General features: G+C 37.2%; 2 protein-coding genes across 4 annotated transcripts in view; one reads left to right on the forward strand and one right to left on the reverse strand.

Moving 5' to 3' along the window:
* Positions 1-13,985, reverse strand: part of LOC134661211 (GTPase-activating Rap/Ran-GAP domain-like protein 3) — a 150,137-nt gene that overhangs the window by 104,943 nt on the left and 31,209 nt on the right. The window lies entirely within an intron of this gene.
* LOC134661661 (zinc finger protein Xfin-like) lies at positions 8,236-10,604 on the forward strand. The gene is made up of 3 exons (XM_063517812.1): positions 8,236-8,307; positions 8,959-9,191; positions 9,741-10,604. The coding sequence occupies exons 1-3, from the start codon at positions 8,236-8,238 to the stop codon at positions 10,543-10,545; spliced, it is 1,110 nt and encodes a 369-aa protein (XP_063373882.1). The 3' UTR covers positions 10,546-10,604.

Here is a 13,985-nt window from a genome sequence, read left to right on the forward strand (position 1 = left end):
TAAGTCACGTGGTGCCATTGGATTTTTTTATGCCATTAGATAGTTTTGGATAGGATTCTGTTCATGCTATTAAAACGGTCAAGATGCATTCAATCTACCCAATGATCCGAACTGAGGACAATGCATAATGTGATGCTAGAAACGGAGAAGCAGAATGCGTAATAGGTAAACATTACAGAGAAGGAAAAGTGTATAAATGAATTATGGTATTATGTAAAATAATAATTTCGTCAGTATTTTTTAGTGCTTTGAACTTTATTTTTTGCTTAGACACTACTAGGTAGAGCCGGCATTCATTTAGAAAATCTTTTAGTTGGTAATTTATCTTTGAAATTATTCTCAGCTCAGCTCTTTGAATTAGGTATTTGTGAATCGTAAAATTAATATTTATAAAATAAAAGTTTTTCTATGACTTTTTGTTTGTAAGATCGAATCGACTTCTAAATGTCGTTCACCTGACGATGACGTCGTGACAGACCTGGTCGTGACACCCGTGTTCCACCGTGCTCAATATTAAGGTACTCTTCTCTATTCAGACTTTAAAAAAAAACATAGCTGTGTTTGTAAATCCCTCTGTTACCTTTTCAACCAATACATGTGAGCGAGAGCCGCTGAGATTGGTATGGTATCGTATTTATTTATAGTCAATAATATGCCTCCTTAACACAAATTAAGCACCTACTTAATTAAGTGCCAGTGGCAGTCACGTTCTGTCTTGTCAACAACAAAGAGAGTCTAGACGACTAAAACTTCTTTAATTTTTTCTTTGAATCCGAGCGAAACGAAATCAACGCACTTGAGCCCTAAATTACAGCTCAATAAATCTGACAATCTGAGGGTAATCTAAAGGGAAAATCATGGGAGACTAGAGAGATGCCGCGAAAATCGTGCTGATAAAGTAAAAAAATAAAACATGAAAAAGAGTAATCCATCAGAATTTTGCAAAATTTACTCTTTTAATTATTCTAGGAACATTCTAGGAACCCGATTTTTGGTCATGTCATGTCATACGAGTATTCCAAGTCAGGTTTAAAATTAAACAGTGTCAAACAAAAACTTGGCTTACGGTGTTTTAGAAATGTAGGTGTCAATTTTATAAAATGGTTCAAAAGTAAATGTTGGGGCTTATATAAAACATAAAGAGAGAGTGGTATTCACTGTTTACATTTTTGTATATGTGTGGTATGTGTACCTACACTACCTACTCTTAGAAACATTAACACTGACAGTCACTCGTAGGTAGGTACAATAAGTTGCAGAATTACTGACAAATAAAAATTAAGTATTACACAAAAAGAAAAAATAAAAAGAAAACATAATACTATAAAAACATCATTTTATTTTACTTATCATTATATATAAAGTTATAATTTTAATTAATTAGATATAAAGTTAGAATGTAACTGTGAGATCCTCGTATTTCAGCCCGTACAAGATTAGAACCTTTTTCATGTAATGTCATTGAGTTTTTCTTTATTGATTTAAATGCCATCTAGTGGCCATCTAAACCTTACGGTCACGGGATCGCCTCACGGTCACGTGGTCGCCTTACGGTCGCCGGCCCGCCTTACGGTCACGTGATCGCCTTACGCTGTCTCGAGTTTATCATTTTTTCCCCACCTCAAAAAGTGCCCAGCGCCGCTAAAGAAGTTTTCACTTTAAAAACCTAGACACCTTGTTATGATTTATGAATTATGATTTTATTTCGATTTGATCGCACAATTCTAATATATGGTATACACGGCTGCCCACCGGGAAGACGTTATATTATCAAAAATAATAGAATTGACAAGAAATTTTCACACTTGTAAAATTTTAAAGATACAAGTATTGTCATTTTTTCCAGTAAATATGAAATGATTTACTTTCCAAAAATAGTTTTAATACAAGAATCTCCAGTCTACGAGCTAGCTCTAGCGCCTGCCCCAACACAGTTTTGTGTTACGGGTTGAAATCACCCATCAGTCTCTTAAGTAAGTTAATCTTACACATTTCCGAAGTGCTTTTGCTTCAAACTTTTATCTTTACCTTTAAAAAACCTTTAAGAACAAACATTCAAATAACACGGATTTCAAAGAAATAAGTACGTCTCGCTCACCAAAAATGAAGAAAAACAAATCGAAGAGGACTTCATTTCAATCGCGATTGCTGATGTAGGTACTTGTGTAGTTTTTACAGTGTTTCAACGGCTGCTTTTTTCGAGAAGTCTCTGGAGTCCGTCTAGGTTTTGTCTAGGTTGTCTGCACCAACTTGGCAGTGACAAAGTACCTACAGGCCAATTCGAACGTATCATGTTACATTTATTTCTTCAACCAAAAACGTCACTTTTGTTATGACACTGACCGATCGGTATATAACCAATATATAACGTAGTGGCATATATATTAGGATCCATACTATGCGTAGTGGTCAAGTAGTGGTTATATTCTCTTTGATCAGTATCATATTGGAAACAGATCTAATAACTAAAATCGAATTGGTAGAGTCTGTGCGGGAAGAGAAGAGTTGTGGAATGTATTGGGCCCCATACATTCCACGACTCTTCTCTTTCCGCACAGGCTCTATAAATAAATAACTTAGAAATTGAAATGGAAACCCGGTAGGTGTAGGTATAGGTACTTAGACAAAAATACGGACAGGAAGTTGAAGTGACAAATATTGGTGGTATTTTTGTTCAAAACGTTCAAAAATTACTCAGTTTACGTAATGTATATTTTAGAATCTAAATTAAAAACTCGGTAGGTGTAAAAATGTACCTAAATAAACAGTCAAACCCCAATCACCACCAGGCAAATTAATTTAATTTTGTCACAAAATATAAACTCTCGAATAAGCTCAACAGGAACGTGTAGATAAAATCTGACAAGCAAAGTAAGTAATACTTATAGGTAGGGCGGATTATTAAATGGGCCACCGAGAGCAGTTACTAGACCCCCTGCTATTACTCGTAGGTACGTCAAAATGGTTTTAGGAGACCATCCCTAATTTTTAACCGACTTCAAAATTCCAGTAGGAAGAGGTTCTCACAGTTCACTTTCAGTAGTTTTAGCGATAATTCGGTATGTTATGTATTACTTACCTATCTATTCTGTCAGAGTTATTAAACGGCGAATAAAGTAACATTTTGTTCAATCTGTTTTAAAACTCCGTTCGAAAGGAGGTGGTAATGGTATTTGCGTGTATAATGAGAGGCTGTTTGTGTCAATAATATGTGCACTGTTAAGTTAAGAACTTAGGGATACCTACTTTAACCGATGGTTTTTATATAATATATCTAGCAAGGTCTCCAAACTTTTTGACATGAAGCCACGAGGGCCACCACAGCCATTCATGCCTTCGCTTTCTTTTCACGGGCCGGATTTTATGTTTGGTACTTTTCGCGGGGCGATTTGGCTGGCAAGCGAACCAGGTTAGGCTTGTACGGATGTACGGATGTACTTTTAGCTACCTGTGGTTTTCCCCAAAAGCCAACCATAAGCCGCGCGTGGCGCTGTCGCCACCTAGCGGCCATATCTGTGCTGATCGTAACAGACGCGTTTTGTTAGTGTCTGCTAGTGTCAAGTGAGTCTTCTGTACTTAGTACCATGGTATAATAATATACTCCGCCTGGCACTCTCTTCCGAGATTCGCGAATGACCTAACTGTCACTTGCCTACGTCATCATGCTGTTTACAGGTTCTCAAACTTTAAAATGTGGGAGAATTTTAACCAACGGTGAAAATTATTTTAACGGCATTAATTTTAAGTTATTCATGTAGAAACATAGTAAAATAAAACAAATCTATACTGCCCTTTTCACCCCTACTCTTACAGTTCCGAATAGAACAGCCAACCATTTTCGTAACAAAACATTAATTACCAAGCTTACGACGTGAAAAGTTTGGAAAACACTGCGACTGCTGACACTGAGCGAGAAGGAAATAACAATTAACACGCGTTCGACAAGGATGACGGTCAGGGACAAAATGGCGGATTGTCAACTGTGACAGCGCTATCCTGTGTTGCCAGTAGTGTAAACAGAATTACCCGGACGTCTGAAATTTCTTTCGTGAATCGGAAGATATTGCTAACGAATAATTAAAAATGACGTGTTATTGTAAAATTTAAGATAAAATACAAATAAATGAAAAATATAAAATTATAAAGAAATATTTTAACTTATTAACCATAGATATAATGTACCCATGTAACATGTTATGTTGAAATAAAGTGGCAATGTTATTGTGACGTAGGCAAGTGACACTCTGGGAAGAGAAGACCATGTTTTATTAGACCATGACTTAGTACTATTACCTATTTATTCTGTGTCACTGTTTTTTAACTCGATTATTTTGTCTTAACTGATAAAACAAATTGAGTAAATCGTATGTTGCAGACGCAAAGTACAACTCAAGTGGAAATATCTAGAACAAAGCTGACCCGGCGAGGAATTGTTTGGGAGCGTGTCAGTAATAGCCCCCATTCAGCTATTGTCACCGCAGACATCTCATTTTACAACCTTCGTTCCAATAAGAAATTCTCTGGAGATTCAAAACATAGTAACTATTAGTGGCTATAGTACTGTAACAAAAGGTCGTAGAGCTTTGGTCTGTTATCTCTTCAAGTCACGCTTAAAATTTGGTAGGTATGGAGATATGTATAAATAATAATAATAAATAAAATCATTTTATTTCGGACATAAATCCATAGTTGTTAGTTACATTTAAAATTAACTTATAAAATAGTGTTAGTAGAATAATTACAATGTAATCTTAACCTAAGTACTTAACTACTTATTTACTACAGTGTGGAGTTTTGTCCACTGCTGCAGCAGAGGGGAGTCCCACCTATCCAACAACGCTATCATGATACTGTTAGCGCTGCCCCGCCAGCGGCTAAGTAAAGAGGCGCACCGCTATATAGCGTATATAGTTTGTGGTCCGGGGAAGGAGATAGGATAGTTTTGATCAATCGTCACCGTCCAGCTGGACGTTATTGGCCCTCAGATAGGAATCCTACTTATCGTTTTATAGCCGGTCAAACAACTTTGTCAGTAGAAAAAGGCGCGATATTAAAATTTTCTATGGGAAGATTACTCTTCGCGCCTACTTTTTTAAATTTGCCGCTTTTTTCTACTGACGGAAATGGCTTGACAGAGTATATAATATAAATATAAAGATGGTCAAGTAGATCTTGTCAGTAGAAAAAGGCGGCAAATTTGAAAAATGTAGGCGCGAAGGGATATCGTCCCATAGAAAATTTGAATTTCGCGCCTTTTTTTACTGACTGACAAGATTTGGTTGACCAGCTTTAGCGCGCCTACATTTTTCAATTTTTCTGCTGACAAGATTTGCTTGACCATCTATTATGCATGTGCGAAATAAAATAATAGAAAATAAACGAGGGCGCCACTTTCTACGTAACTGTCACATTTTTGACGTAAAATGCTTTAACATGGCAACAATTTAGTACGGATTTTTTAAAGTTATTTTCTACTATAGTTCGTCAAACCAATTTGTCAGTCTCTGTCTATGTTTGAAATGAGACAGTCCTTTAATAAACTATATTTTATGTCGCACTTATAGAATTTCTAACCTTAATTCCAGTACTTACGGAATGTGAGTGTCACATTATTTATTCGCATAGAAACTGGAAAGAAGACGAGGCAAGATTCGTGGCGCGTTGCATTCATTAGACGGGGCTTCGTTAGACCGAGTCTTATTTAATTGGGCAAATGAAAGCCCGTTCAGAGAATAATTATGATTCGTCAGCTGCTATACTACTTATTACTTTACAAAGAAACTTGAGTCAGGAATTTTCATGACTGTTATGCCTATAATAATATAATATTTATTATTTCATAGAAACTTAATTCAAGTGCATAATAGTAGTTTATGCAACAGTGATATAATAAGGGTTCTTAAAATTCAAGGGTCGAAGTTACAAAACGAGACGTAGTCGAGTTTTGTAAAAAAAGACCCGAGAATTTTAAGAACCAATTATGAGCTGTTGCATACATTACTTTTTCTATGACAGCTGCAGCAAAAAAAAAAAAAAAAGTTATTATTAAAAAAAAAGTTATTATTAAAAAAAAGAGTTATTATTTAAAAAAAATTGAGTTATTATTTAAAAAAAAAAGAGTTATTATTTAAAAAAAAAAGAGTTATTATTGTAAATGAAAACATACCTCTTTCAATCAAGATGATCGGAACTTGTATCTTTAAAAAAAATAAAGCAGTTGTATTATACTCATAAGATGACTGCTAGCAGTCATCTTATGAGCCTATAGACAAAGCATTCAAATGACATTGCTTTAGATATCACTGTCAGTCATTTAATTGACACATTTAAGTGCTGGAGTAGAAAAACACACTATTGTCACGGGCCTATTGGCCAAATTACTTGTATCTGGGGCTCAGCACTGTTCCATTTTTATCGACTATCACTATGCCCGTCACTTTCGCACGTACATACTTGTTAGAACGTGACAGGCATGGTGATAAACGATAAAAATGCGACCGTGCTACTGTAGCAGGTCATTAAGAATACAATTTAAAATAAATGTGAAACGCGATGATTTTGAGGTATATAATTGATGGCGCCCCCTACGCAGAATTTCGCGTAATATATTATATTTAATAAACTTGGTCAACCAGATCTTGACAGTAGAAAAAGGCGGCAATTTGAAAAATGTAGGCGCGAAGGGATATCGTCCCATAGAAAATTTAAATTTCGCGCCTTTTTATATTATATTATATTGATATTTATATTATAATCTGTCATGCCATTTCCGTCAGTAGAAAAGAGCTGTGCTGATCGTAATAGACGCGTTTTGTTAGAAAGTGAGTTTTCTGTACTTATATAGTACTATTATTTATTCTGTAGCAGCATGTAGGTTGTGAAACAGATTAATGGCTGAATATAACAGTTTTTTGTCTCCTTAAACTCAGTGTAAAAAAAACAAAGTAGGTATTCCATAGGTATTCGTTATAATAGTCTGTGGTCCCTCACAATCTCCTCTTCGATCAAAAACGACAACGGCGATAAGTCACGGCTTACACGTGCAAAACTTATTGTTTAAGGCAATTTTCCAGTAAAAATATTAATCCGTACCTGTCTAAGGGATCCAAGCAAAGAAACTAATTATTTGTGTAATTATTACTTGTATAAATTATTAGTATCCCCCGTCCGCTCCGTCAAAGGTTTTCCGTCATAAATGTCAAAAAAATTTGGTCAAATTTATGTGACATTTGTCTATTACGTTATGTGATTTTATATTTACACGTATGAGTATTTAAGTTTTGATTCTCAAAAAGTAACCATGGTCGATAGGTTTGTATATTTCTATATGAACTTGGCTGGACATGCTACCGCGTGTCTAGATTAAGGTACCTATATCCAGTCGAATGTTATTAAGAACTTAATTATATATTTACCTTACAGCATGAACGTAGACGGCACGAGTATATCTTATATCATGCAAGAACCGGGAAACGGCAATGGCATTTTCTCTTCTATGCAGGTATTCTAATCCATTACTTATTTCGATATCGACTTATTTTATTGTAATAAATTAACGCAGTGACTAATTTTCTTTTCATTCGTTTGCCGTAAAGTAAGCTCGATTAAATGCACTTGTAGCCTCATTATTTTTGTATTTATCAGTTAAAATATGTCAAATGATGGACAAATAACTCCTAAAGAACCTCTACAACTACTACACTGCCTCTAGGCAGCGGTAAACTGCGATCTTAACCACATGTCTATGGGCCCGATTCGGATTTTGAAATAGACATCTGTTAGATATCTTTTAGACATCGCCAAGATACGATAACGATATATTTAAGATCTAACCTGTCAAATGTGACATTTGCGCGATTCTGGAGATACTCTTGAACGATTTCCACAAGATATGGCTTAGAGATCCAATTCACATCTAACTCTATCTAACGTAAAAGTGACATTGGTTGCTCGAATTGCGCTGCAAAAAAGAACTAGTTGAAATCTAAACTATAACGTTTCTAGAATGGATCTAGTACGTGTCGTCTCTTGTGAATATCTTGAAGTTCGAATAAGGCAGTATATTCGGTGCATTAGGGGCATTCACCGCTAGGTCGTAGCCTATATTAAGCATATGTTTTTTTAAATTCTATTCAGAACCCGGTGCCGTGGGATGACGACTCAGGCGCCAAATTCGTGTGCAGGTTATGCCACAAGACCTTCTACAATGCTGTCGCGTTGCAAAACCACAAGAACATGCAACATGACGGGCATTGCTCGGGCAGCGACGCCGAGATCCAGTCGGCCACGGGCCAGGCGCATAGCCAAGCAAGTAGAGCTTTGTTATTAGGTACATCTAGTACTTAAAATTAGATCAATTTTCGCCCGTTGTCAATGTAAAAAAAACATTTATATCAAACGTAAAGTCCATCGGGGCTAGTATCATTATTACTAAACTTAAAATCAGGTTTAATATTATAAAAAAGATGTCCCTACCTATGGGATAATTGTATTTGCTAATTGTATTAGTTAAGTAGGTAATTAAGTATGTAATAGTTATAAGGCAAAAATGTGCAATAATTGACGGACATAAACATAAGTGTATCTTGTATACCTACATGACAAAAAAAAACGTTTTATTTTATAAAAAAATGTGTGTGTTTTAGAGGTAACGTTCTTACTTCTCTCCGTGTCTATAAGTTCTTTAATACCTCGCGCTTACACGCTTTCTCCATTTAGCGTATACAAGCTTATTTGATATTTCAGTGCTTGTATCGGTCTCAGACATAGGTAATATGAGCTTATGGGCGCGTCAACGTAGGTATAGAAGTTTGCAACATACGCTTATACGCTCTTACAATAACGCGCGATAAATAAGGGTGCGTAGTTCTCTTTGCTATATATGCGTGTTTCTTGTTCCTATATGTGGACTATTTTCTTACCTAATGTCACGTTAATAATGACTATTTACACTTTTAGAGTATCAGTGGCATCAGCAGTTACGACTACAAGTTCTATCCGTTGAAAAAACCTTACGATCCAAGCGAAATAATAATCCAAAAAGACGGCATAACGACCAGAACATTCTCAGAAGACACCACGTACCTCATAGTGAAGGTAGAGGGAGTGAGCATCGATGACAAGAGGCGCCGGCTCGAGGGTGTCGTCAAAAGAGCGAGGATGAAGCCGGTCAAACAGACTGTCGACTTGAGGTGAGTTCCATCCTATGTAACCACTCAAAGTTGCAATAAAGATTTTTATCTTTTATCTTTATCTTATCTTTTATCCAGCACTGGAAGATATGGGGAGGGGAGGCATCTTGTGTTTAGCGAAGGTAGAGGGGGTCAGTCACAGACAATCCAACCTCTAGACATAGCATAGTCGCGCTACCCCCTCTGCCACACATACGGTAGCGTTACTCCATCTTCGAGTCAATCCCGTGCCGTGATTGGTCCGTGTCTTTGAACGGACCAATCACGGCACGGGATTCGCTCACCTCGTCCCCCCGCACCCCCGTATTTTTGGCAGCATCGGTTTCATGAAAGAATTGGCCTAGGCTCAGTCTAGAGGTTGGATTGTCAGTGGGGTCAGTGGACACCCTATTTTTCGACGCTCCATGAGTAACTTAACTTACGGAACTCGTAGATTCCATTAGGGGTTTCAAGTTTATTTATTGATGTAGGGTAAGAGTATGTTGTATTGGTAACATGAGTAACATCCATCGTCTTCTGTGCTCTTATCATAATTATTTCCCCGCACAGGGGTCCCTTCACATGCACCTTGCCGTCGACGTTGCGGCCTGACATGCAGTGTCACCGGGTGTTCTTCAACTGCTGTCAATACTCCCTCCACTACCGAGAAGAGCACACCAAGCGACGAAAGGCCGCGTTACGCTGCCAAATATGCGAGAAACGATTGGACGAAGACTTTTATCTAGGTTTGAGGGCGCCAACTCGTGCGACGTTTTCATGTCGTCTATGCAATATGACGTTTCATGACAGTTTAGATTATGATGAGCACAACAGCTCCGTTCACGCTAAAGTCAAGCCTCACCAATGTTCGCTCTGCGCGAAGCGCTTCACGCAGCAAGGCGGCCTACAGCAGCACATGCGAATGCACAGCGGCATCCGCCCATTCACCTGCACCTTCTGCCCGAAAGCTTTCACCCAACGGGCCGGCTTGGATCAGCATCTACGCATCCACACTAAAATAAAGCCGTTCAAATGCGTTATTTGCCACAAGTGCTTCTCCCAATCCGTACATCTGCGTCAGCATATGCGCACGCATACTAACATTCAGCCGTTCGAGTGTTCGGTTTGCGGGCGGCGGTTCAAGCAGACGAGTCACTTGAATTTCCATATGCGTTCGCACGCGAACGAGTGTCAGGCGGGGGTGATGGAGAAGCTCGAGCAGCTGGCGCTGCACGGGCAGGCGTCGCCGCTGAGCCTGGCGCGGCTGCAGCCGGTGCAGGACGGAGACACGCTGTACTACGCCGCCGAGCTGGCAACGCCGGACTCTCACTACTACTACCAGGTCGCCGACTCCGGAACCTACCTGCATGCTTGAGGTAGACTTTCTTAAAATTGCTTATGTTTTAACTAGGACGTAATGTCCTTATTTTATGTAGTTGCTTCGTATGTCTTGCAATAGCATGTTATTGCTCCAATGCAATTAACTGTAACAGTGCACGTAGCTTTTGAACGTACGTGTATTCTCGTAAAAGCTAATGTAACAATTACTAGTAAGTAGCGCATACGCAACCTTATTCGTAAATAAATTGATAAATTTGTAATGATAAAATCCTTAGTTTCTCAGGGTGTACTAACACAGTAAGTAATAGGTACCAAAAAATCGAACTGATGTCGATAGAAAATTAAAACCAGATACCTATAGATTCCGTATCAATTGACATGAGCATGACAGTCCATATTATATGAAAGGCGCCGCGTACCTAAATACTACTTTTAATACTTGTAATTGTAATATTATAGAAGCTTAAGTAATAAACTTTTAACTCAAACCATTCAATTTCTTCAACCTGACCTTACCTTCACTGTAGCGATATCATACTATTAAAGATCTCACATTTGCAAAATACAAAACAGTTTAGCCATAACGTGAAAATTTGTTTCTCTTATTGCATTGTATTGTATGGCAAATCAGTTTATCTGCAGGCGTGGTTGATCTGAAATATTAAAGAGCGCAGCTTAGGTATTCCACCTGTCCAATTTCTTTGTCCAATGTCAGTGCGTCTCACTCTAGCAAAATGTGAGATGGAAATACACATTGGACAAAGTTGGACAGGTGGAATACCACCCTACTGGGGTGCATGGTTAACAGCACGACATTTAGCATGCATGGTACATGGGATTATTCCAATAGCTTCGCGAACTCGCATAGATCAACCAGTATAAGTACCTCTCCAGTTAAGCTTTGTTCTTAGTCATCTCAAGGTCACACTTACATTGGTTTCCTAGTGCATTGTACTTGCATTCGCTCGGTAAGCATATGTGATATCTCTGTTCGAGTACACGCGTATGTATGAAGTAGGCCGCATTGATATACAGTTTTGTATACTACACATACCTACCACTAAACAGGAACGATGAACTATAAGGTCGGCGGTACATTGAAAATTAATCTTTGAATTGGAGTGATACTTATAGACGGCCTTCTCTCGCGACTTTGCGTAGAATTAGTAATTAGGGAACCTAGCTTATTTTTGGACCAATCTGTTTTTATTGATTCCTTATATAAAGTTCCTTATTTAAGAGACAACCATAGCGCCTAGATAACTTACTTCCACCCCAGTTTATAGGTACCCTCTTAAGGGATGATTTCCGGTATCAAAATGGACTCAAATTATCACTATACCGAATTTCAACTAGGTAAATCAGAACAGGTAACAGACATATAGACAGACAGATATAGGCACACATTTGCATTTATGATATTAGGATGGATAGTAATGTGACTATACTTAATACACAAATCCGAATATTTCATATAATCATTGGATTTTTCCCTTTATTCTTCAATTCTTCATTTCAGTGTACGAATTTTCAGTAGGTAAACAGTATATATATGGACGGTGTTACACTGATGGACATTAACTACCTCTGCTATAAACCTAGATATGTCTTAGGTATACCTAGATATACCTGTGTGGAGATGGCGACTATAGTATATAAATATCGACATTTCCTGCCCAATGCTTTTTGCTTTTCGCTAACCCTCGTCAGGGGCCAGGCGCCTCGGTTTATTTATGAATTCAGACTTCCCTATGAGTATGAGAATGCGTGACTGTGTCTTAATTCTTAAAGGTTTTTTGAAGTGAAAACTTCTTTAGCGGCGCTGGGCACTTTTTTAGGTGGGGAAAAAATGATAAACTCGAGACAGCGTAAAGCGATCACGTGACCGTAAGGCGATCACGTGACTGTAAGGTTTAGATGGCCACTCATTTAGATGGCATTTAAATCAATAAAAAAAAACTCAATGACATAATTCAATAAAGCTACATCTTGATGAAATCGCTAATAAAAGTGAACTCTAGTACTGGTGAATAAAACTCAAAATATCATGACCAAATATATTTATATGCGAGGTCTGCTAGGTAAATTTAAAATCATAACGACTACCGTAGGCTCAAAGGGCGTAAGGGACAAAATGGCGAAAATGAGTTATGAATGCAGTTACACTCAGTATTTTTTTCTCTATCGAATGGTATATAACGTCTCGATAACTTGAAAAAATTGTCCGTTAAGCCCTATGAAAAATCGATATACATCATGTCCGTCAGTTTCCTCTTTCGTCAGAAGCAGTTTTTTTCTAATTTCAATATAGTTTCGTCAGGAATGACCGATGTGGAAAACCTCTAATGACCTTTTCGCCAGATTCCGCTTTTGTCATCATTCATCAGCTCTCTTTGGGACGGGAAAAATAAAGATTTATAATTTCAGTTTAGTTTCGTCAGGAATGACCGATGTGGAAAATCTCTAAAGACCTTTTCGCCAGATTCTGCTTTCGTCATAATTCATCAGTTCCCGCTTTGGGATTTGGGAGAATAAAAATAAAGATCCTAAGCCGATTAGTGATAATAGAGATAACCACGACTAATAAAACAGAATTTTAAAATATACTTTATTGTACTTATAATATTGAACATAAAAGGTCACCTATCTTTACAAAATAATAAAAAAGTTTGTTTTTTATCGTTTACCAAGTACAACAATATTAATAATTAAGATGAAATGTCATAAATACGAAACAATCGACTCAATCGTTTCAGACAACTCAGAACTGAAAATATCCGGGCCAAACACGATCTTATTAGGTTGTTTCGGGCCTTTGTTATCTTTATGTCCTTATATCTTCGCTTATTTTGTACTACCATATTTAAATTTATTTTCTTCAATTTTAAGTCGAAGGCATAGCCTTAATGTATACATGTGGTTTGCGCAGAGGACAAAACCTAGGGTTCCGTACAAATTTAACATATTTTTTTTAATTTGTAAGTTCATGAATTAAAACAACGTTTAATGGACAATATCGCGTATACTACATTTCTATTATATACTTACGGAAAAATTAAGAGATCTGATGAAAGAGGAATCCGACGGACGTGTTCTAAATCCTGGCGAAAGCGGAATCTGACGAACGAGTAATCACGAGAAGTGTTGTTTCGTCATCAGTTTAAAAATTCTGACCTATACGAAAAAAAAAGAGATCTGACAAATAAAAAAAAAGACATTGGTTTTGTGGCTAAGAAAAGTAGCTTTTCCGAGTTTAAGTATCCAAATTAACAAAAATGGGGAAAAAACTTAACAGTGAATACATGTCTGTATAAGTTTCCGGCAAAAAAATGTATAAATTATAGTACTTAAAAGTATAGTGTTCCTTAAATTCAAGTTGCCAATATTGCAACAAAATTGTTGGATTTACGCCAAATGGTACTAAAACAGTTAAATTTTTTGTACATTACGCCCTTTTTCGAATAAGATAAACCA

The sequence above is a fragment of the Cydia amplana genome, chromosome Z (assembly GCF_948474715.1).
Source record: "Cydia amplana chromosome Z, ilCydAmpl1.1, whole genome shotgun sequence".
Taxonomy (NCBI): Eukaryota; Metazoa; Arthropoda; class Insecta; order Lepidoptera; family Tortricidae; genus Cydia; species Cydia amplana.